Source organism: Aquarana catesbeiana, linkage group LG04 (assembly GCF_042186555.1).
Source record: "Aquarana catesbeiana isolate 2022-GZ linkage group LG04, ASM4218655v1, whole genome shotgun sequence".
NCBI lineage: Eukaryota > Metazoa > Chordata > Amphibia > Anura > Ranidae > Aquarana > Aquarana catesbeiana.
In genome coordinates, this window is record NC_133327.1 from 330,209,697 (window position 1) to 330,232,949 (window position 23,253).

The window sequence follows — 23,253 nt, forward strand, 5'->3', positions numbered from 1 at the left end:
TGAAGTCCAGCAGCCTCAGATACATCTAGATGAGAGGTGCTGACTGCCAAGGGGTGAGAGAGATCACCATCCATCCCTGTCTGTGACTGAAGTCTACCCCCCCCCCCCCCCCCCTTCTCTCTCCTGCCTCTGAGTAAGTCTACTAAGGTAAATCAGGGTTCTCAGGTCACCCCTTATATCAGAGTTCCCCTTTACACCAGAGGCCACAGTGTTCCCCCTTACATCAGAGTCTTCTTCGTACATCGACGTTCTCAGTGTTCTCCCTTAAATCAGAGTTCCCAGAGCATCCCTTATATCAGAGTTTGCAGAGTCCCCCCTTACAGTCAAAGGGAACTCTGCAAGTTCAGATGTAAAATGTACAGTGAAGCAGAACTCTGTGGACTCTGATGTAAAGGGGGGCTCTTTTTATTAGGGCGGCACAGTGGTGCAGTGGATAGCACTTTCGCCTAGCAGTAAGAAGGGTCGCTGGTTCGAATCCCACCCACGACACTACCTGCCTGGAGTTTGCATGTTCTCCCTGTGCCTGCGTGGGTTTCCTCCGGGTACTCCGGTTTCCTCCCACACTCCAAAGACATGCTGGTAGGTTAATTGGATCCTGTCTAAATTGTCCCTAGTATGTATGTGAGTTAGGGACCGTAGATTGTAAGCTCCTTGAGGGTAGGGACTGATGTGAATGTACAATGTATATGTAAAGCGCTGCGTAAATTGACGGCGCTATATAAGTACCTGAAATAAATAAATAAATAAATAAAATTAACTTCATATGATTAGAAATGGTTTTATTCACAAAATATATGTATTAAAAAAAAATTGCTGTGCCGCTAAAGTGTTCGGGTTTGACTTGAAGGAAAGGTGGCAACCCTAACTGGTGGGGGAGCACTTTTTATATTGAATTTTAAGGATAAAAGCACGGGGGATGGGATGACGGGTGATGAATACAATAACACGGAATTTTGTGGATGAACATTTTCAAGGACTGGTTTTTTATGTTTATAACAAATCTGGATATTGATTTCATGATGTAATGTGGTGTATCCCGTGTTTTATCTTCATATGTCTTTCACAAATGTGGATATTTAGGATTTATTGTATGGTGGTGAATGATATGAAAATGACAAAACTGATATCTCATGTAGAGGCCCCCTATATTTCCTTCTAAAGGTAAACAAGGTGGTTGTCATAGCAACCGGTTTGTTTACAGACCTAGAAAAGGTTTGTCAGCTAAACGGTAAACAAGGTTGTTGTCATAGCAACCGGTTTGTTTACTTGTTTACAAATCTGAGCTGTAAAACAGACAGCGGGAGGATGTGTTTTTTTTTTAACAACTCGGGTTTGTAAACAAGTAAGCGACATGGTTGCTATGACAACCAGCTTGTTTACATTTTAGCTGACAAACCTTTTTAGTTTTGTAAACAAGTAAACAAACTGGTTGCTATGGCAACAGTGTTGTTTACCTTTCTAGCTGATCATTCATGTAGAGGGCCATTATGGTTTTTTTTTTTTTTTTTTTTGTTCTAATTTCGAAAACAACCGTTGTTGCCACAGTATAAGAAGATGAACATGCAGTGATGCAGAAAGCATGGAAGCCAGAGCCAGCCAGGAGTATAGCATTTTCAGAAGGCGGTCAGCAATGGCAGCCTACATATTTCTCTCAGTATGGGTTCCCTTGTAACCATTTGGGGGAATCCTAGTGGTCCCCGAAAACATTCATCCCTGGAAAGAGACTCTGTAATCCAAGATGGCCGCTGTGTGTACAGTAGATGCTCCTCCCCTTATTTACTGCCATGGGAGAGATTCTGCTCACTTCGATGCATACTAGCACATTATGCCTTTAGTTTGCAGGGAAGAAAAAAAAAAAACAATCAGAGTTTACTTCCTCTTTAAAAAATAGTTTGGCAGTGGAAAAGTAAAGTATAAAAAAACAAAACAAAAGCAAGTCCTTAAGCACCTACAGTTCCCCAACCCTGGACATTCCTGCTACATTCTGTAGAGGAAACTAAGCTGCAGAGACTCTCCTTAGCTTCACATGAAGCCGGTCACATGACACTGACACTGCCTAAGGTCCTCCAACCAAGGGACGGCGGAAGCTTAGCCCGGAGTGTCTCCATGACAACATGTAAACAAGCAGCGTCCATACACTGAAGGCTCCTCTGTACATTGCAAGGTAAGATGTGTGTGAAGGATTATCGCAGGTTGCTCAGTATGGCTGCAAAGCCTGATAATATAGGTGTGTTCATATCTAATTCTTTCCTAACTTTACTGCTGTAGAAGAAACCCCTCACCAGTGTTTTAGGCAAACCTAATTGTTGGAATAATCTAAGGGAAACCAAAAGGACCAGTTTTAGAATTTTACCTAAATGTTGCCTCCTTTTTAAATGTATTTTTTTTTTTTTACATTTTAAATGTGTTAAGGCAATCTAAAATAACCTGATTTATTTTGTCTATTAAAGTGGTATTACATTCAAAGCTAAAAGTGTAATATATTGCAGTTTACCAATCATTAGATGTCGTGATTGCATTGGTTTCTTGCCAGTTCACACCACAAAAACACACTCCAGATCAGTTCCGGATGCGTTTTTGCATGCGCGTTTTTGATGCGTTACGGTATGTTTTTGATGCATTTACAGATGCATTCCATGTGCTTTTTTTTTTTCTTCTTTCTTCCAGTTTTTTTTCCCAGTGTGTTTTTGATGCATCTAATGCGTTTCGGTGTGTTTTTGATACATTTTACTGCATTCCAGTGCAGGAAAAATGCAGCATGTTCTACTTTTTTTTTCTGGAACTGGAAAGCCTGGAACTGACTGCACTGGAGTGAATTATGCCATTGGAAACCATATAACCTACTTTCCATGCATTTTTGATGCAGAACAAAAACGCACTGGACTGCATGTGATGTAAACTGGCCCTTAGGCTTTTATTTATCTGGTGATCTAACCAGTAACACACCCACCCCTTGTATTCGTGAAAAAATGGGGTGTATGACGCTACCCTAATTCTATCAAAATAGGGATAAACAGAAAATGTTGATGGGAGCAATCTCCCTAATGTGCAAAAAAGTGATGTGCCCCCTTACCTAATTGATAGTGCTATATAGATTATAAATAGATATGAATATCTCAGACTTATCCACACAAAAGATATATGGTCACAAGAAAATTCATATATATGTGTATATAAAGGTATACAGTTATCAAAAAAAATAAATATATACAAATATATATAATTAATTATATATAACCGTGATGTACATAAAATCCTGATCAAACATTAATTATAAAAGTGCTGTAAAGTCCAAAACTCAATGTGAGAAATTCCAAAAAATGCCAAAAAAATATAATAAATAAGAATAAAAATATATTCAAATTGATCAAAGTCAGTCAAAACGTTCTTGGTGACTCTTGTGCTCAACAATCCAGGTGACTTGTGTGCTCCCTCTTTCGGGTCCCCACTCACCAGATCCTGTTACCCCTGCAGGGGTGATAGGCATGTGTGGTTATCCGTGAGTGATGTCAGCAATCCATCCGTGGCCCGTCAAGCCTCTGCAGCTTACTCCACCAGTTTAAATCATCCAGATCGATCCTCCAGTGCCCGTATCAGAATATAATTAACAGCAGATTCGTAAGGAATGGTCCTTATGGGAGAAATAAAGCTCCCATGGTGTAGTATTCAAAAATAATGTATTTAAAAACAAGATATTTCCATACAATGGGACAAAAAAAAAAAAAAGTGCTACAAAGAAAAGACAGCAAAGCCTATAGGAAGCCGGTACGCGGCGTGCATTCTACCTGTGCTCCAGGCTCCCTACTTTCTTGCTGGAAATGATGTGAGTGCGTGGCCACGCCTTACGCGTTTCATCATTGGACGTTCTCAAACACGCCTAGCGTGATGTGATGACACCAGCCGTAAATGTGTATAAATAGCATGCCCAACTGGAAAATTCTCACTGGTAAATACAAAGCCTGAATAGGTCAGATGTTCCTTAAGACGTCTCTATCTGACTCCAAAGAAATCTTTATTTTTCCTGTTGTTTTACTTGGTACATTACATAATATTTAGTCTTAAAATGGTAAGCAGAGGTTTCCATCATATTTCAAACCTGATATATTTGCACGTGCATAAAGGGAGCATATAAAAGGGAGTAAATACTGAAGGAATTTGGCAGGAGGAACCACTGAGTACATCAGGGAACCAGGACATTGATGTTCCCAACAGTGTTGGTTTCTGAGGGATATTTAGAGTATTGCTCTTCAAGGGAGAGGTGTTCATGGCATGAGCCTGTGCAGGGACAGCTTTTTGGCTTTTTTGTATTTGTTTTTTTCTTGACAGGGTCTCTTAAAGCAAGTGCTAGTAGATATTTCATCCATGGGCCATAAGTATCGAAATGCATTTGAATAATGATTTTTATCTTATTAAAGTCGCTAAAAGACTTTCTCCAATAAATCTTGTAGCATTTATGCAGCCAGTTGAGTTTACCGCTAGTGCATTGCAGTGCTACACTTTATCTGCATACTGTATATCTATACACAGTGAATATGTGTTTGTAGTTGGGTAGTAATGGAATGTAGGAGCCGAACCCAAGAATTTCTTTTGCACATGAACCTTTGTTGACTAGTGGCTTCTTGCACTCTTTGGACATGTTGGTGATCAGTTAGATCTCTTGTATTGTGTCATAGGTCTTTTGTGATGCAAATGGAAAAAAAAAAGCCTTGCTTCTGTTAGCACCACACTATTTACCATATTTTTTATGATTTAGCCTCAACCGCCAACCCTGTTTGGTTTATTTTTTTGCCTTTTTCAGTTTGGCTCTTAACTTTATTTGTTTCCCACCAGCTACTGTAATTATGATATAAAAGTATGGCATTTTTTTTATGGACTCTGATCTAATTATTAAAATATTTGTTTTTCTTATCAGAATGTCGCATACTCAGGCTGAAAGTGTGATAAAAAATATTATACGGGAAATTGCTCAAGAATGTGCAGAAAAAGGGCACACTGTATCTGAAACCATGGTAGCCTTTGTGGTAAGCTATACCTGTGTTTGGTTTCTGCAGTCAAAATAACTTTATTTTGCCAAAGTTTTTTATTTTGCATAATTAAAATGGAACTCCAAGCAAATAGCTGAATGCACAGTTGAAATACATATACTGTATGTGACCTTTTTTTAACCGGCCAAAGGATTCATGTCCTTGTTCTGGCTGTCTTGTGATTTATGCACACCAGTCAGAGATCACCAGAAATACAGCCCTGTCCAGGATCCACTGTGATTAGGCAATGAAGCACTGATGACTTTCCTCTGATCTCCCCTCCTGTAAACATATTAATGATGTTAAATAGCAGTGTGCAATGCATTAATAAATTAACAACTTGCTGCCCGCCCACAGTACATTTACTGTGAACGGGCAGCACAGCCAGGCACTGTGACATACCCATTTGTTGTGGTGTACTTCCTGGTGTTTGGTCCCGCGCGCAAGCCCCCTGACGACCTGTGCTGTGACTGGACACCGTACGAATTTGTCAGTAGGTTACAGTCAACCATTTAGATCAGTGGTCCCCAAACTGCGGCCTGGGGGCTGAATGTGGCCCTTTCTCCGTCACCAACACTGGGGTGTAATTCCCCCCCTTGACACCCGCAAAGGAACACAATTCCTCCCAATGATGGGGCACAGTTTCTCCCAGTGACACCAACGATGGGGCATGATTCTTCCCACCCAATGACACAAAGGATGGGGTTAGGGCAGCAACCTCATCCCTTTAAACCCAAACACATATGAATTACACAGGTTCTGAGGCTAATTTAATGCAGATAAGGCACCAAGTGAGTTTAATTACCACCTTAATCAACCACAGAACCTGTGTAATTAATATGTGTTTGGGTTTAAAGGGATGAGGTGGCAACCCTAGATGGGGCACAATTCCTCTCACTGACACCAAAAAGTGGCCATTTGTTTACGCCCACTGATGCCGGGAAATTTTCTACTTCCAATGGCCACAGTCCGGCCCCCCTAAAGTCTTGGTTTTTGTAAACACAGGCTCTGGCTGGATTTCCCTCTGCCATTCAGAAATAAAAGCAAGGAGAGAAACTCAGCCAGATCAGTGAGTAAAAGCAGCACACATACACTTTTATTCACTTGTTAGTTAAACAATCAACCCCTTGATTACCCTCCTAATCACCCTTGTCAACCAACCAGTGCAATTAATACAATGTCAGTGTACAACTGGAGCTTACGTTTGGTATTGTGTTTTCAACTGTTGCTCTCTATTACTTTATTTTATTTTCATTTTTTTTGTGTTTGCTTTTGACATTCTTTAGGTAAAGGCTATAGTATTAGACACAAGAAATGGCTTTAATGTGGATCGAGTTCTCACAAAGAATGATGTACAAAAGCTCATTAAGGTAACAACTGTAGCAGTTATATATATTCTTTTTTAGAAAACATGTATATCTTTGGTCAGAGTGACTATATTGTGGTTTTGTGTAAATGTCATTCTTTATTATGGTTAGGACTTAAAGATATAACTAGAAGAAAAAACTCTTTTTGAGACAGGTAAACATGAAATTTCACATACAGTTGTGCTTAAAAGTTTGCATACCCTGGCAGAAATCATGAAATTTTGGCATTGATATTAAAAATATGACTGATCATGCTGAAAAAAATGTTCTTTTTTTAAGGATAGTGATCATATGAAGCCATTTATTATCACATACTTGTTTGGCTCCTTTTTAAATCATAACCATAACAGAAATCACCCAAATGGCCCTTATCATAAGTATACATACCCTGGAATGTTTGACTTTGGTACAGACACACAAGGTGACACACACAGGTTAAAATGGCAATTAAAGGTTAATTTCCCACATACTGTATATACTCGAGTATAAGTCGACCCGAATATAAGCCGAGGCACCTAATTTTACCACAAAAAACTGGGAAAACTTATTGACTCGAGTATAAGCCTAGGGTGAGAAATGCGCAGCTACTGTAAGTGGAAAAGAGGGTCAACAATGCCCATTTGCAGCCTCAATGTGCCCATTTGCATGCCTCACTGTGCCCATTTGCAGCCATAGGTCCGCCGAACTTCAAACTCGGTAGTTAAGGGTTCCTAGATGCCCCCTAGCTGCAGCCAAAATTTGGGGTCTCTGGACCCAAAGGGTCCCGAAATTACATTGCTGCAGATGGACACAGTTGACCGACTTTGGGGCCCTGTATCTCGGGGCCACTAAGTGCTAGGAACCCCAAAATTGGTGTACAAAGCCAGTGGAACTAGCACCACAATATAACTAAAGCTGGAGTTCCTAGCACCAAGTGACCCCGAGATACAGTGCCCCGAAATTCGGTTCAGAAAATGTCAAGCACTTTTCTGCAGCAGAGAATGACATTTTTTCCGAACTGACTTTGGGGCCCCGTATCTCGGGGCCACTTAGTGCTAGGAGTACCAGATTTGGATATGTTGTGGTACAAATTCCACTGGGTTTGCACACCAAATTTGGGGTTCCTAGCACCAAGTGGCCCCAAGATACGGGGCCCCAAATTCAGTTCAGAAAATTACATTTTTTGCTGCAGAAAAGTGCTTGACTCGAGTATAAGCCGAGGGGGGCACTTTCAGCACAAAAAAATGTGCTGGAAAAACTCGGCTTACACTCGAGTATATACGGTATGTAGCTTTTTAAATTGCAATTAGTGTCTGTGTATAAATAGTTAAAGAGTTTGTTAGTTATCATGTTGATGCACTGAGCAGGCTAGATACTGAGCCATGGGGAGCAGAAAAGAACTGTTAAAAAACCCGCATAACAAGGTAATGGGACTTTATAAAGATGGAAAAGGATATAAAAAGATATCCAAAGCCTTGAATATGCCAGTCAGTACTGTTCAATCTTTTATTAAGAAGTGGAAAATTCAGGGATCTCTTGATACAAAGCCAGAGTCAGGTAGACCAAGAAAGATTACAGCCACAACTGCCAGAAGACTTGTTTGAGCTACAAAGAAAAATCCACAGGTAACCTCGGGAGAAATACAGGCTGCTCTGGAAAAAGATGGTGTGGTTGTTTCAAGGAGCACAATACGATGATACTTGAACAAAAATGAGCTGCATGGTCAAGTTGCCCTAAAGAAGTCTTTACTGTGCCAATATCACAAAAAAGCTTGGTTACAATATGCCCGGCAACACCTTGACACACTGTATTCTGGAGTGATGAGATCAAAATAGAGCTTTATGGTCACAACCATATGCACCAAGTTTGGATAGGGGTCAACAAGGCCTATAGCGTCAAGAATACCATTCCCACTGTGAAGCATGGTGGTGGCTCACTGATGTTTTGGGGCTGTGTGAGCTCTAACAGCACAGGTAATCCTGTGAAAATTGATAGCAAGATGAATGCAGTATGTTATCAGATAATACTGGCAGACATTTTGCTATCTTCTGCACGAAAGCTGCGCATGGGATGCTCTTGGACTTTGCAGAACAACAATGACCCTAAGCACAAGACCAAATTGACCCTCCGGTGGTTACAGCAGAAAAAGGTGAAGGTTCTGGTGTGCCCATCACAGTCTCCTGACCTTAATATCATCGAGCCACTCTGGGGAGTTTTCAGACGTGTGGTTCATGCAAGATGACCAAAGACTTTGCATGACCTGGAGGCATTTTTCCAAGACGAATGAGCAGCTATACAACCTGCAAGAATTCAGGGCCTCATGGAGAACTATTACAAAAGACTGCACGCTGTCATTGATGCTAAAGGGATCAATATACAGTAACAAGAACTAAGGGTATGCAGACTTTTGAACAGGGGTCATTTAATTTGTTTACTTGTTCCCATGTTTTGTTTTATGATTGTGCCATTCTGTTCTGACCTACAGTTGAATATGAATCCCGTAAGAAATAAAAGAAATGTGTTTTGCCTGCTCACTCATGTTTTCTTTGAAAACAGTCCATACTGTTTATTCCCAATTCTACAAAGGTGTGCACACTTTTGAGCACAACTGTATTTATACTATATAGTCTTTTATCTAGCCAGCAGTTGGATATGGGTTTTCCTTTGCACATTATTTGGCAATTGCGTTCCAGCTTCTCCTTTACAGAACTGTAATGAGATGTCAAAGCTTGGAGCAATAACTCATGTCTGATCTGACTGCCCAGTCTGAGGTCAATCAGACAAAAGAGATGCAAAGCAAGTTGCTCAGCTGTGCTGTCTCTTTATGTAATCAATATACTCCATAGGATCTGGAGCCATCTACTGTGTACAGTATTAAATGTTTTGGTTGTATGATTGGATAATAACTGTTAAACATATAACCTAAAAAAATAAAAAATAAAGCTGATCTCAAAAGGGCACTGAATCATATCCTCGTTCTCCAAAAATAATCCATACACATCATCTACTTAAAAGAGAAGTATGGCTTTTTTTTTTATTTAATTATACTTACCTAGCTGGATGCAGCATGGGTCCGATGCTGCATCTTTCCACTGGTGCCTCTACACTGAGAACCACCGATCGCTCGGTTCTCACAGCTCCCTGCTCACTGGAGCTCAGGCTCTAAGTGGCTCACTGCGAGGCTGATTTGGGTGCCGGTCCAGGCATGTGGGCGGATTCTGACTTCATTGTCGCGATCTTACCTGAGCCTGGACCGGCGGGCTGAAGCCTGCTGTCTGCTGAAAACAGGTCACAGGAGTGCAGAACGAACTGCACTCCTGTGATCTACGAGCTTTGGCTGTACTTCTCATTTAATGGCCCTGTTATTAAATTAGTTCTTTGTATCCTTGTCCATGTCCTCAGTGAGTTCCTGGACCTTTCCTTTACCCCCTCACTTCCATCTTAGCCATGCATATTAGTTGTGGCTATGTGCACTGCTCTATGCACACTACAAATCCCATAGTTTATAGTCCCTAATCCATCTCAGGAGCGAGCAAGAGAGGGGGACTAAGTTCCTACATACAGTGAGACCATGGAGAAGGAACTTAGCCACCCTCTAATGCCGCGTACACACGATCGGAATTTTCGTCGGAAAAACTTTGGATGGTTTTTCCGACGGAATTCCGCTCAAGAATTCGCTCTACGTAGGACTACACCAATATCAGCTTGCGCGCTTGCAACTCATCCAAAACACGGTGGCAAGACTGTTAACAGGAAAAAAACCCTGGGAATCTATTTCCCCATCCCTAAAGAGCCTACACTGGCTAACCGTAAAAAATCGGATCACTTTCAAGACCCTCTGCCTCACCCACAAATGCATACAAGGAAACGCTCCGCTATATCTCCGGGAGAAAATAAAACACTACACGCCGAATCGCAGTCTTTGATCAGCTAACCAAAACCTCCTCATCATTCCCAAATACCGCTACAAAGCAAAGGGAGAACAAAGATTCGCAGTCCAAGGACCTCGACTATGGAATGCTCTTTCAACCAACATCCGCATGGAAGAAAACCACCAGGCCTTCAGCAAAAAACTAAAGACCTTCCTTTTCTAAGAAGCTGACAACAGAGAATACATCTAGCGCCTTGAGGCGATTCAGTTCGCATTTGCAGAGCTTTACAGATCATTCATTCATTCATTCAAGCTTGGCTTGCATACACACAGTCACACAAAAGTTCTCTGAACTTTCGACCATCAAGAACGCGGTGATGTACAACACGTACGACGACACTAGAAAAGGGAACTTCCATACAAAGCGCGCCACCCTTCGGGCTCCTTCTGCTAATCCAGAACGAGCGCTTCCGTCTCATACTTGATTCTGAGCATGCGTGGTTTTTTGCGCGTTGGAATTGCATAGACGAATGGGATTTCTGATAGGAACTTTTTCCGACGGAAAAATAGAGAACCTGCTCTCAATCTTTTGCTGGCGTAAATTCCGCCAGCAAAAGTCCGATGGAGCATACACACGGTCAGAATTTCCAACCAAAAGCTCACATCGGACTTTTGCTGGCGGAATTTCCGATCGTGTGTATGTGGCATTAGAGAAATATATCACAGCAGGAAAAAAAAAAATTGGAGGAGGCTGAGAGCAACAGAAGGTACTTTTTTGAGTTAAAGAGAAGTATGGCCAAAGCTTTGTGCCCCGTACACACGGTCGGACATTGATCGGACATTCCGACGACAAAATCCATGGATTTTTTCCGACGGATGTTGGCTCAAACTTGTCTTGCATACACACGGTCACACAAAGTTGTCGGAGAATCCGATCATTCTGAACGCGGTGATGTAAAACACATACGTTGGGACTATAAACGGGGCAGTAGCCATTAGCTTTCATCTCTTTATTTATTCTGAGCATGCGTGGCACTTTTGTTGTCGGAAAATTTTATAGCCTGCTCTCAAACTTTGTGTGTCGGAAAATCCGATGGAAAATGTGTGATGGAGCCTACACACGGTCGGAAATTTCCGACAACAAGGTCCTATCACACATTTTCCGTTGGAAAATCCGACCGTGTGTACGGGGCATAAGTGTAATTTCTGTCTGCTGCTTCCTTCCTCTGCTATTAGCATGAATCACTTGTGACAAGCTTTCCTGACACCAAGCGAAAAATGGTGATGGGGAGGGAGCTCCAGCTGATTGACAGCATCAGCTCTGTTTCTGTGAGCTGTGTGAAGGGGGTGTGTTCCTTCCCTCCAATTAGCTCTCAGAGCTCTCATCACTGAGCTCTGCAGAGTGTAACTTCAGCTCTCTGCCCCCTTTTTTTTCTGAATGCTCAGACAAGCTTTGTAAATTCTAGACTTTGAATGGATGTAGAGAAGAGAAGACTGCAGATAAACGGGTACAACTTATGAAGGAGTATTTGTTTCATCTCTTCTTCATCTATGTGTATCACCAGAGGCCAGTCACTTCACTGGGTATATGTAAGGGTATACAACCACTTTAAGCAGAAGTGGTTGGGAGCAGAAAAAACGTGGCTCAATAGCATGTTGTTACTGACCCCCCCAACCACAAGTGTAAATGAGGCCTTGATAATTTTCTAGCGCTGGTTAGATAGCTAAAAAAATAATATTATACTAGTTTCTCTAAAAAAATTACTTTCCTTCAGCCTTGTTTCATTGATTTAATGTCTTATTTGCATCATGCTTCTCTCAATGATTCATAAACGTTGGTGCAAAGCAAAATGATTGAGACAACAGAAATTGTATGGGCTGATTTCTCATGTGTACTACAGTGATGGTTGGAACCATGTCTTTTTTGTCATTTATGTGCCATCATATCCTTAACCATCATCTGCGGGCCACTTTTATGTAAGAATAGTCGCTAGGCGTCAGTAGGAGACCTGATGCTGAGTTGATGGAGACTTTCCCCAGTTGTTTCCACATTGTTTTACTGACCTAGTCTGTAGAAAGCGGCACCAACAGGGGTTATATTATTTTGAAACTTGGCATGACATCTCTTGGGCTCTCAGCAGTTTGCACAGTTTGAATTGTCTCTTTGCACAGCCCTTCAGTCATGTGAAGAACACCTACAATTTTCCAGGATCATTGGGAACTAAAGTGACAGCATTCGTGTGGATGTAGGAGGTTGATGATGAGCATTTGGCAAAGGCTCTGAGAATGTTGCCACAAGTACTCCTTGTTCTTTAGGCATCTAGCCTGCTAGGAATAACATTGGACTGTTTTCATATAAAATCATTCAGATTCAACACAGAATACAAAGCAGCTTATCTGCAGACTTTACTTGGTAGAAATTTGAAGAGGAGTGCAGCATCCCTTAAAGTGATTGTAAACCCTCACCTTGTAAAACAACAGTTTAAAATAGAAATGAAAGGCAAAACATTTGTGTATAATTATAAAAACATTATAAATACTGTTTTTGCCTTTTTTAGAAATGATCACATTCCCTCTGTTCTCAACTTCATAAAAGCTGGGGAGAGGAAAAACAGCATTACAGTGATCTTCCCAGTGAATGTCTGTGCGGGGTGGGGGTTGGGGTAGGTTGTCAGGACAAGTCTGATCGTTGGAGGAGAGCACACTGGCAGGGATTTACTAAAAATGGAGAACTCAGAATTTGGTGCAGCTGTGCATGGTAGCCAACCAGCTTATAACTTCACCTTGTTGAGTTAACCACTTTAAGACCACCCACCGCACATATACTGCAGCAGGACGGCTCTGTTGTGCGAAATGACGTACCTGTACATCGTTTCATGCAATAGATACTGTGGGCGTGTGTCCGCTGGCCATCCACGATTGCTATACAGAGAGGCCAAACGGGGATCTGCCTATGTAAACAAGGGGGATCCCCATTCTGACAGGGGACAACAAAGAGATCTGCTGTTCCTAGTGATCAGGAACAGCGATCTCTGTGTTGTCCCAGTGAGCCTATCCCCCACACAGATAGAACACACCCAGGGAACACAGTTAACCCCTTGATCGCCCCCTAGTGTTAACCCCTTTCCTGCCAGTGTCATTTATTCATTGATCAGTTCATTTTTTTTAGCGCTGATCACTATATTGGTGTCACTGGTCCCCAAAAAGTGTCACTTGGGGTCAGATTTGTCCGCTGCAATGTCGCAGTCCTGCTAAAAGTCGCAGAACGCCGCCATTACCAGTAAAAACATAAAAAAAGTAAAAGTCCATAAATCTATCCCCTTTTTTGTAGACGCTATAACTTTTGCGCAAAGCAATCAATATAGGCTTATTGCGATTTTTTTTTTACCAAAAATATGTAGAAGAATACATATTGGCCTAAACTAATAAATAAATAGTTAAAAAAAAAAAAAAAAAAATATATATATATATATATATATATATATATATATATATATATATATATATTTATATATTTATATATTTTTTTTTTGGATATGTATTATAGCAGAAAATAAAAAATATTGTTTATTTTCAAAATTGTCTGTCTTTTTGTAGCGCAAAAAATAAAAACAGCAGAGGTGATTAACCACCTCAATACAGGGCACTTACACCCCCTTCCTGCCCAAGCCATTTTTCAGTTTTCAGCGCTGTCGCACTTTGAATGACAATTGCGCGGTCATGTTACACTGCACCTTAATTAAATTTTTATCATTTTTTTCCCCACAAATAGAGCTTTCTTTTGGTGGTATTTGATCACCTCTGCGGTTTTTATTTATTGCGCTATAAACAAAAGAAGAGGGACAATTTTGAAAAAACACAATATTTTTTACTTTTTGCTATAATAAATATCCATTTTTTTTTTTTTTTTTTTTTAACAAATTTTTTCCTCAGTTTAGGCCGATACGTATTCTTCTACATATTTTTGGTAAAAAAAAATTGCGATAAGCGTATATTGATTGGTTTGCGCAAAAGTTATAGCGTCTACAAAATAGGGGATAGATTTATAGCATTTTTATTATTTATTTATTTTTTACTAGTAATGGCGGCGATCAGCAATTTTTATTGTGACTACGATATTGCGGCGGACACATCGGACACTTTTGACACATTTTTGGGACCATTCACATTTATACAGCGATCAATGCTATAAAATTGCATTGATTACTGTGTAAATGTGACTGGCAGGGAAGGGGTTAACACTAGGGGGCGCTCGAGGGGTTAATGTATGACCTAAGGAGGTGATTCTAACTGTGGGGGGAGGGGACTGACTGGGGGAGGTGACCGATCGCTGTCCCTATGTACAAGGGACACGCCATCGGTCTCCTCTCCTCTCTGACAGGACGTGGATCTGTGTTTACATGCACAGATCCACGCTCCTGCTCTGTTACCCAGCAATCGCGGGTGCCCGGCGGACATTGCGGCCGCCGGGCACGCGCACCGGGTCCCGAGTGACGCAGCGGGCGCGCGTGCCGCCGGCGGCGCGCGCCCCCTAGTGGCTCGGGAGGGCGAGGACGTCATATGACGTCCTCCCAGAACAACAGAAGCCTCGTCCAGCCGTCATATGACGGTGGGCGGTGGCTTAGCGGTTAAATACCACCAAAAGAAAGCTCTATTTGTGGGGAAAAAAAGCACATCAATTTTGTTTGGGTACATCATCGCACCACTGCGCAATTGTCAGTTAAAGTGCTGTATCGCAAAAAATAGCCTGGTCATTAAGGGAGTAAATCCTTCCGGGGCTGAAGTGGTTAAGCTTTGACAATAAAACCTGGAATCTAATTGGTTTCTATGCAGAGCTGCACTCTCCAATTTTAGTAAATCAACCCCACTGACGTCCTTGTACAGCTAGAGAACTGATCATGATGTGTTCTCCTGCTTAGTATGGTCAGTTTTATAGGAAAGCAGAAGGACTGGCAGGAACATCAGGGATTTCACACAAAGAAAGCAATGCAAAGAGAACAGGATGCTTTTCTATACAAGTACCTGGTACAGCAGGCACATACCAGGAATATGAAATATTGAGTTTACATATTCTTTAAATCTTTCTGGCTAGCTTTATTTACAATACAGAGAATACAGCCCGAAGAGTGCAAATCACGGCAAAGTAGCAGGTCTCTGGCATGTGGAAATTGACTTTGTTTATTGAGAAATATAAAAATCGACCAATACCCAGAGTCTTGTTTTATGTGGAACAACCTTTCAGACATATCTGAATAATACTGTGTTTTGTGCTAAGATTTAGTTGGTTATTTTCCCTCTTTTTTTTTTTTTCTTTTTTTTTTTAAAGCTTTGTGTGGACCGATTGCTGGACACCAGAAGTCCTTCATTAGAAACAATAAAAATGCAATTGTATTTTGACATGAATTATACAAGTAGAGGTAAGCATTAAACGTTTCCTGCCCTTTACTGCACATTTACTGCTAAAGAAGACGGCAGCTTCACTGTAAACATATTGCAAAAATATATTGTAAATAGCTATGATTTTTTTCTTTATCAGAAGTAAGTTTTATTGAGTAGCTTTTTCCTGCACAGTTATAAATACACAAACCTTATAGCTGTGTGATTGTAATGCAGTTTGCATGGTAGTCCAACACACATAGATCATTTAACATGGTAATTTCAAGAGCTTTTTTTAAAATAATGTCTGGTGATCCTTATCCAGGCACTTCCTGTAAGGCCATTTACACAGGGGCGGACTGATCAGGTCCACCTGTCCGTTTTTTAGGCGGACCCGATCGGACCATCCATTGCCCTCTATTGACACCCGCCAACATCTGATCATATCTGCTAAAAACAGATGGATTTGGCATCCGTTCCCCTTCCATCTGGCAGATTGGATGACAGTCAGATGGAAACGGACAGGTGGTCCACTTCCATCCAACTGCCCATGGAGGAAAAAGGGCTTTATCCGTGCCCACTCTGCGTAAGACACGGACCTGTCATTTGCCTGCTCAGCGGGATCAGCAGACAGATTCCCCGATGAGCAGGCAGATCCGCTGGCAGAGTCCATCCATCTGAAAGGGACCTTATGGGGTGACAATTGTCTTACAGTTGTTCTTCTGTCTTCCTAGTGGAGACCACAGGTGGCCATGCTCGCACACATCACACGGGCATAGTCTACCATGGTCGCTAGCAGGAGGCCGTTCCAGAATTATAATGTGCAGCTGCCTGTGAAGTAAGTAAATGAAGATAGGCTGAAAGGGGCTGGAGGAGATCAGTTGTGCTTAAATGCTTAAAAAAAAAACGAACAAAAAAAAAACTGTATTTAAAAAAAATGCATTATAGGATTACAGATGAAAGTATAGACTTAATAAAAAAAGATAAAAAAAAAATAAAAAAGTATAGACTTACTGTGGGAAAACATGTACGCACAATATAGAGAATTTTTATCATCTGTGATATTTTTCTATGGTAACAGTGCAAAATTAACCCACATCTTATAGTATAGGAACGGACTGCAAGTGAAATTACCATGATTTACATATAGCGTCTGTAGGCCAGCACAACTTTCAGGGGCAATGGCAGTACCCATGTTTTTATCCTGACTGACTGCCCTTAAAGTGGAACTAAACCCATTAATTTAAAGTGGAACTAAACCCATCAATTTAATGGATTCCCAAAGCAGTTATATTCAAGGAATGTCCTAAATGATAACAAGAACAGCAGCTTCTGCTCTCAACTAAACTGTCAAGTTATCAAATTGCTGGTGTCATAATTGGTCACACGTGCAGTACCATGGCAACTGACAATCAAACAGAGACTAAGATGGCAGCTTCCAAGACTGTAAAGGACAGGAGGGTTTGGTTCCGCTAAAAAATAATGTAAAAAAAAAAAAAAATATATATATATATATATATATATATATATATATATATTGCACTTCTGTCCTAAAAATCAATGCATATTAAAAAAGATAGGCCATGATATATGGTAGATCTCGACTGAAGGAGGATATTACCTAAAACATAAATATTATCCTGTATTATCCTGTATTGAATGTTAATACAGGGTGATCGAAGTGACTGTATTTTTCTCAGTTGTCCGATTTCTATGTTTTTGTTAACAAAACTTAATAAAACATGCCTTTAAAAAAAAAGACACTATATTTTGAAGGAGAACTTTTTTCTTTTGCACTTTAAATTTGTAGGAGAATTTTTAGATGAACACCATCACGTCCTGGAATCTCGACTTGCACCCGTGAGCAGGGAGATCACTGACAGCCGAGCTCGTACAGCTGAAGAGTTGGAGAGTCTCTATCGAAAAATTGTTAGCTATGTGCTCCTCAGATCTGGCCTCGGTTCCCCGACTGATATCAAAGTTGTTAGAGAAGCAACAGGTCAGTAAAATAAAAGATAAATTAATAGGTTTATCAAAACCTAAAATGCTGATGTATCCTGAATGATGCAGGGACCTGGTAAGTGATGATAGCATGGTAGAATAGGAGGAACTAAAACTGCATAATACATTTTAAATCCAGTGTCCTATAAATCCAGTATTTTATTGTGAAATAGTATGGAGGCTTTTTACCAACTTTTTTATGAGTGTAATAATTGAGTTGTTAGTAGTTCGTTGTGAATGTTAGTTCTGCTGGTTTGCCACATAGCCCACTGGAATACATGTGACATATGTCAATGGAAAAGTGTCAATGATAAATATATTATTATTTATGGTGTGAATTCCTGTATTTCTTTAGCTGCTCTTCAGAGTATCTTCCCACACACAGAGCTAGGCACCTTTTTGTCTTTAGCAAAGAGGGATAAAGAGCGTCAGCTGAAGGAACTCACTATGATCGTCACTGGCATTCGTTTGTTTAACAAAGACTGTGGAAAAGGTGGAGAGGGCATCGATGATTGTAAGTATTCAGGAGATAATATTTTCTGTAAATGTTCTGACTGTGATATTTGTGACTCTCCTTCACACATCAGCATAATTAAATTGCAATGTTAACTAATGAAAGAATAGGCTGTGATTGAATATTTGCAAAACATTTTAAAGTGTGACTCCATTTCTGTCAAGTTAAATACCCTCTGGGTGTCAGAACCTTGATCTCTGTTGTGTCTGGCAGTAGCTCTTCCTGCTCAGCCACATGAGATGTTGGACAGCTCATTTCCTGATCCTTTGGACAACCTTACTATCCATCTTGTTTCTGGTGAACCTTGAACTCCTTGCTCCTTCCATCAACTTCCTATTTAAGCCATGCCTTGCACTTCCTGTTTAACAGATTGTTATGCTCATCTCCAGCCAATATCTTGCTCTTTACACTTCTGCTGCCATCTGTATCTTCATTACCATTTGTTACCGACCTTCAGATTGTTCCTTGACAATGCTTCTGCTTGATCCCAACTAGCAACCCCCTGTTACCGACCTTTGGCTAATGAACCAATTCTATTTCTGCTTGATTCCCATATGCTATATCTGCTATGGCTCCCCGGCTTTCTCACCTTCTGGTGGGGCAGACCCTGAGAACTGCCACCTGGTACTAGCACACAGCGAAACCCATCTCCACCATCAGGTGCTTTGGTGAAGCTAGTGCTTAGACCCCATGCCTTGGGTTACTAGTAAAAAAAAAAGAAATAATAACAAAATTGCCATAAAAATGCCATAAATCTTTCCCATAGTTTGTAGACGCTATACATTTTTCACAAACCAATCAATATGCACTTTCAATGTTCTAACTAGGTAAATTGCAGTGTCTGCATCCCTTTAGAAGTATTTAACCCCTAGGGAGTATCTAAATAAAAATGAAATTCCTATTGTAGAGCATGGCTAATTTTTTTTGCTGGAAAATTAGTTAAACCCCCCAAACATTATATATTACACAGTATTTGTGCAACTGTTTTTGACATTTTTTGGTAAAATATAAAAGATGATGTTACGCTGAGTAAACAGCTACCACTTTTAAATTTACACTTTAAAGTCACACTTTAAAATTGCGCACTCCCGTGAAACAGCGACAAAGTACGTACATTATATTATCCATAGGCAACGCTTTAAAAGCCTTTACAGGTTACCACTTTAGATTTACCCAGGAGGTCTCATACTAGAATTATGGCTCTCGATCTGACATTCGTGGTGATACCTCACATGTGTGGTCTGATCGCTGTTCACACACCGACGTGGGACCGATGCATTCGTTCACCCTTGCGCGTAAGCACAGGGGGCCGGGGTTGCTTTAAAATTTATTATATTTTTTTACACTATACCTTTTGATTTTTTTTTTTAGCAATTTTATTGTTATCACAAGGAATGTAAACAGCCCTTGTGATAGCAATAGGCAGTGACAGGTCCTCCTTACGGAGACATCTGGGGTCTATTAGACCTCAAATCCCTCCTCTGCCTTTAAAAGCTTCGGTTTATACCAAGATGCTTTTTTCAAACCAGTAATGGTTTGTTTACAACTGGCAAAATCAGAATACACGTCGCTTCTGGTTTCTAAGACCAGTGTTTCTCAACCTTTTACGATGAAGTACCCCTGTAGGTCTAAAAAAAAATTCCTAAGTCCCCCTGTCTCGAGAAAGTAATTTCTATTGTTTAGGTATCATGGTTTCTGTGTGTGTGTGTAAAGTCAGTATGTGTTTGTGATAATTTTTGTGTCTGTTTGTGACGGTTTTTGTTAGTGTTCAAGCTGCAATGACATATACTCACATACTGATAGATAATAACACACATTCACAAATGAACAAATTGACACCCACACAATCCCAAACTAACAAATTAACACACTGGTAGACACACACAATACAAAATTAACACACTTGGAAGTGTACACACACATAATCCCAAATTAGCACACTTGCAGACATACAATCCGAAATTAACACACCGGTAGACACATGCACGCACATGCAGCCTACCAGCTCAGTGCCCACCAAATGCAGCCTCATTAGTGCTGTGCCCACTAAATGCAGCCCCATCAGTGCAGTGCCCACCAAATGCAGCCTCATCAGTGCAGTGCCCACCAAATGCAGCCTCATCAGTGCAGTGCCCACCAAATGCAGCCTCATCAGTGCAGTGCCCACCAAAGCAGCCTACCAGTGCAGTGCCCACCAAATGCAGCCTCATCAGTGCAGTGCCCACAAAATGCAGCCTCATTAGTGCAGTGCCCACCAAATGCAGCCTACCAGTGCAGACACTAGGGTTGGTGTCACCCAGTATGGTAAAACATGGTGTCTTCCCTCAGTACAGACCCCCCTCCCTCAGTACAGACCCCCTCCCTCAGTACAGACCCCCCTCCCCTAAGTAGAGACCCCCCAGGACAAACCTCCCCCCTCCATCAGTACAGACCCCCCCTCAGGATAAACCACCCCTCCTCTATCAGTGCAGCCCCCCCAGGATAACCCCCCTTATCTATCAGTGCAGACCCCCCTCAGGATAACCCCCCATCCATCAGTGCAGACCCCCCTCAGGATAACCCCCCCATCAATTATGCAGACCCTCCTCAGGATAACCCCCACCTCATCAATCATGCAGACCCCCCTCAGGATAAACCCCCATCCATCAGTGCATACCCCCCTCAGGATAACCCCCCCATCAATTATGCAGACCCCCCTCAGGATAAACCCCCCTCCTCCATCAGTGCAGACCCCCCCAGGATAACCCCCTATCCATCAGTGCAGACCCCCTCTCAGGAAATCCCCCCCCCATCAATCATGCAGACCCCCATCCATCAGTGCAGACCCCCCCTCAGGATAACCCCCCCATCAATCATGCAGACCCCCCTCAGAATAACCCCCCCACCCATCAGTGCAGACCCCCCTCAGGATACCCCCCATCTATCAGTGCAGACCCCCCTCAGGACAAACCCCCCCTCCCCTCATGCACCTGGGTGGCGGGCAGGAGAGGATTCATTGTGCAGCCGTCCGGAGAATGGCTTGCTCAGACTGTCACTCTCCAGGCTGCGGCTTCTGTATAGTGAAAGAAGGCAGCCGTAGCAGGAGTGAGTGAGGAGTCTCTCTCAGGGCTAGTGTGGTGCCAGCATGTTCCGGCTGAAGAGCCCTGCCTCCGGGACTCTCCGCTGCCCCCCGGAATGGTGCCACCCAGGGGTACTCATACCACAGGTTGAGAAACACTGATCGGAGCTGTTTCGGTCCCCGATCATCTCTATGGTCAGCGGGCAGAACCGCCGGCTGCACTCTTGGATTCCCTGGTGGGAGGGGAGAGCCTGGAAAGGCGGCAGAAGGTGGCAGGGGAGGACCCCTTACCGCCGATAGTAAAAGCAATCAATTGGCTATTTAGCTGCTGGGATTGCTTTTTCATGAAAGTGCTCCATCAGCTGAAGAAAAAAATACCGGGCATCATCCCGGGAATTAACCACCTAAAGTGGTTTCAGTGCAAATGGTTAAGGTATTTGAAAACAAATATTGCATTATGGGCACTAGACACATTATTTGACAGTTTTAGAAAATCACAACAGTTTCAGATTGAAATGGAAAGGGAATTCTTAATAACTTTAAGACACAAAATGGCTTGTGTAGCAATTTTTATGATATATTATTTCTTCAATGAAAGTTCAATTCCCCTTTAAAGAAAAAAACATGTAAACTATTTAAATATATCCACATTAATTTTCAAATAATTATTTTGTTTAAACCAAGTAATTTACTTGTTTACTCATATAGATGTTAACATGGACAACAAACTAGCTTCAACTCATTCTTACCCTGTGTTCTTATGCTTGGTTTATTAACAAATGTCACTGCTGGTGTTCTTGAGTAGCTCCAGAAATGCACTTATCTCACTGAGGTTTGTGATTAATGATCTATCAAGAAAATGGTAACTCTGGTAGTAGCCAATTACAGCAATTAAAAAAAGAAAATATTGTGGCTTGGTCCGCAATCAGCAAAGGTGCCAATTTATAAAATGTATGTGTCAACTGAACCTAGAAACTAATTACGAAGGCCGTTTACATCTGTCTGCCCATAAAACAGAGGGGGCTGTGTTCATGTCCGCTCTGCATAATGCTAGCAGCATAAGGATTAAAAATAGTCAATGATGATTGTGAGAGTGAAGTTCCGCTTAAATTTTTCACGAGAACATATTTCTATTTTGTTTCACCTTATTGCTGGTTTCCTCTTTTTCTTTTCCCTTCAATTTTTACGAACATAATTTGTCTTTTCCAGTGAGTTAGTTCTTCTTATAACGTCCAAAATACGACAGCTTTACCCCAGTCATCTGAGCTTCTAGTGATAAGATAGGCTTGATTTGTTGAAGGATCCATTTGTTTGTTAACCTGGGTGGCCTTGCCGTCCACATTATTCTTAAAATTCTTCACCACAAAAGTTTAAGGGTGTCAATACTTTTCCTGTATTGCTTTTTCATTGTCCAGTTTGTTCACTCATAGGCTTTATGTAAACTGGCTGCTCCTAAGCGTGAGTTTAGGAGCTTTTGTCGTTTTTTTTTCCAAAGCCCCTAAACTCAACTCAATAAAAGCCTACTGTATGTGTCCATGTACACATAGGCTTTTAGCAGAGTTTAGGAGCTGCCACGGTTAGGGGAGGTTAAACCTCCCTCTCCTGAAGAATCGTGTTCAGGCCAAAGACCGCTAAGTGCAACAAAAATGCATTTAAACGCGGTACCGCATTTACATGCGGTTTTCCCGCGTTTAGTGTTTTTCCGCAACCAGTGTCCAGGGAAGGTTAGAAGGATTTGCCCCAATTTTTCAGAACTATTTTGTTGTTTTCCCTTGCACATGTTTCTTACACAAGGGGATATGTAAGGGAATTTAATTTTTTTTTTTTTGAGACAGTGAATTTATTCATTGTGGATGCATTGATTTTTTTTTTTTTTTTTTTTTATGTTTTTAATTTTTGTAAATGACCTACACTTGTTAGTCATTTATTTGTATTGGTTATATATTTTATGTTTAGGAAAATATTAAGATAGGGGTATGTTTAAAGTGGATGTAAACCCGAATTTTTTTTTTTTTTTTTTTTTGATGTCATAATGTAGAGTATAAGATTTCCTATCATTTGAG

General features: G+C 41.2%; 1 protein-coding gene across 1 annotated transcript in view; it reads left to right on the top strand.

The window, feature by feature from the left end:
• Positions 1-1,735: 1,735 nt before the first annotated feature.
• CFAP206 (cilia and flagella associated protein 206) overlaps positions 1,736-23,253 on the top strand; it is a 61,826-nt gene continuing 40,308 nt past the window's right edge. The window contains exons 1-6 of the mRNA XM_073626908.1: positions 1,736-2,164; positions 4,913-5,021; positions 6,311-6,394; positions 15,568-15,658; positions 17,428-17,616; positions 17,974-18,132. Coding sequence (XP_073483009.1) covers positions 4,914-5,021; positions 6,311-6,394; positions 15,568-15,658; positions 17,428-17,616; positions 17,974-18,132 — 631 coding nt within the window. The 5' untranslated portion in view covers positions 1,736-2,164; position 4,913. The remainder of the gene's footprint in view (positions 2,165-4,912; positions 5,022-6,310; positions 6,395-15,567; positions 15,659-17,427; positions 17,617-17,973; positions 18,133-23,253) is intronic.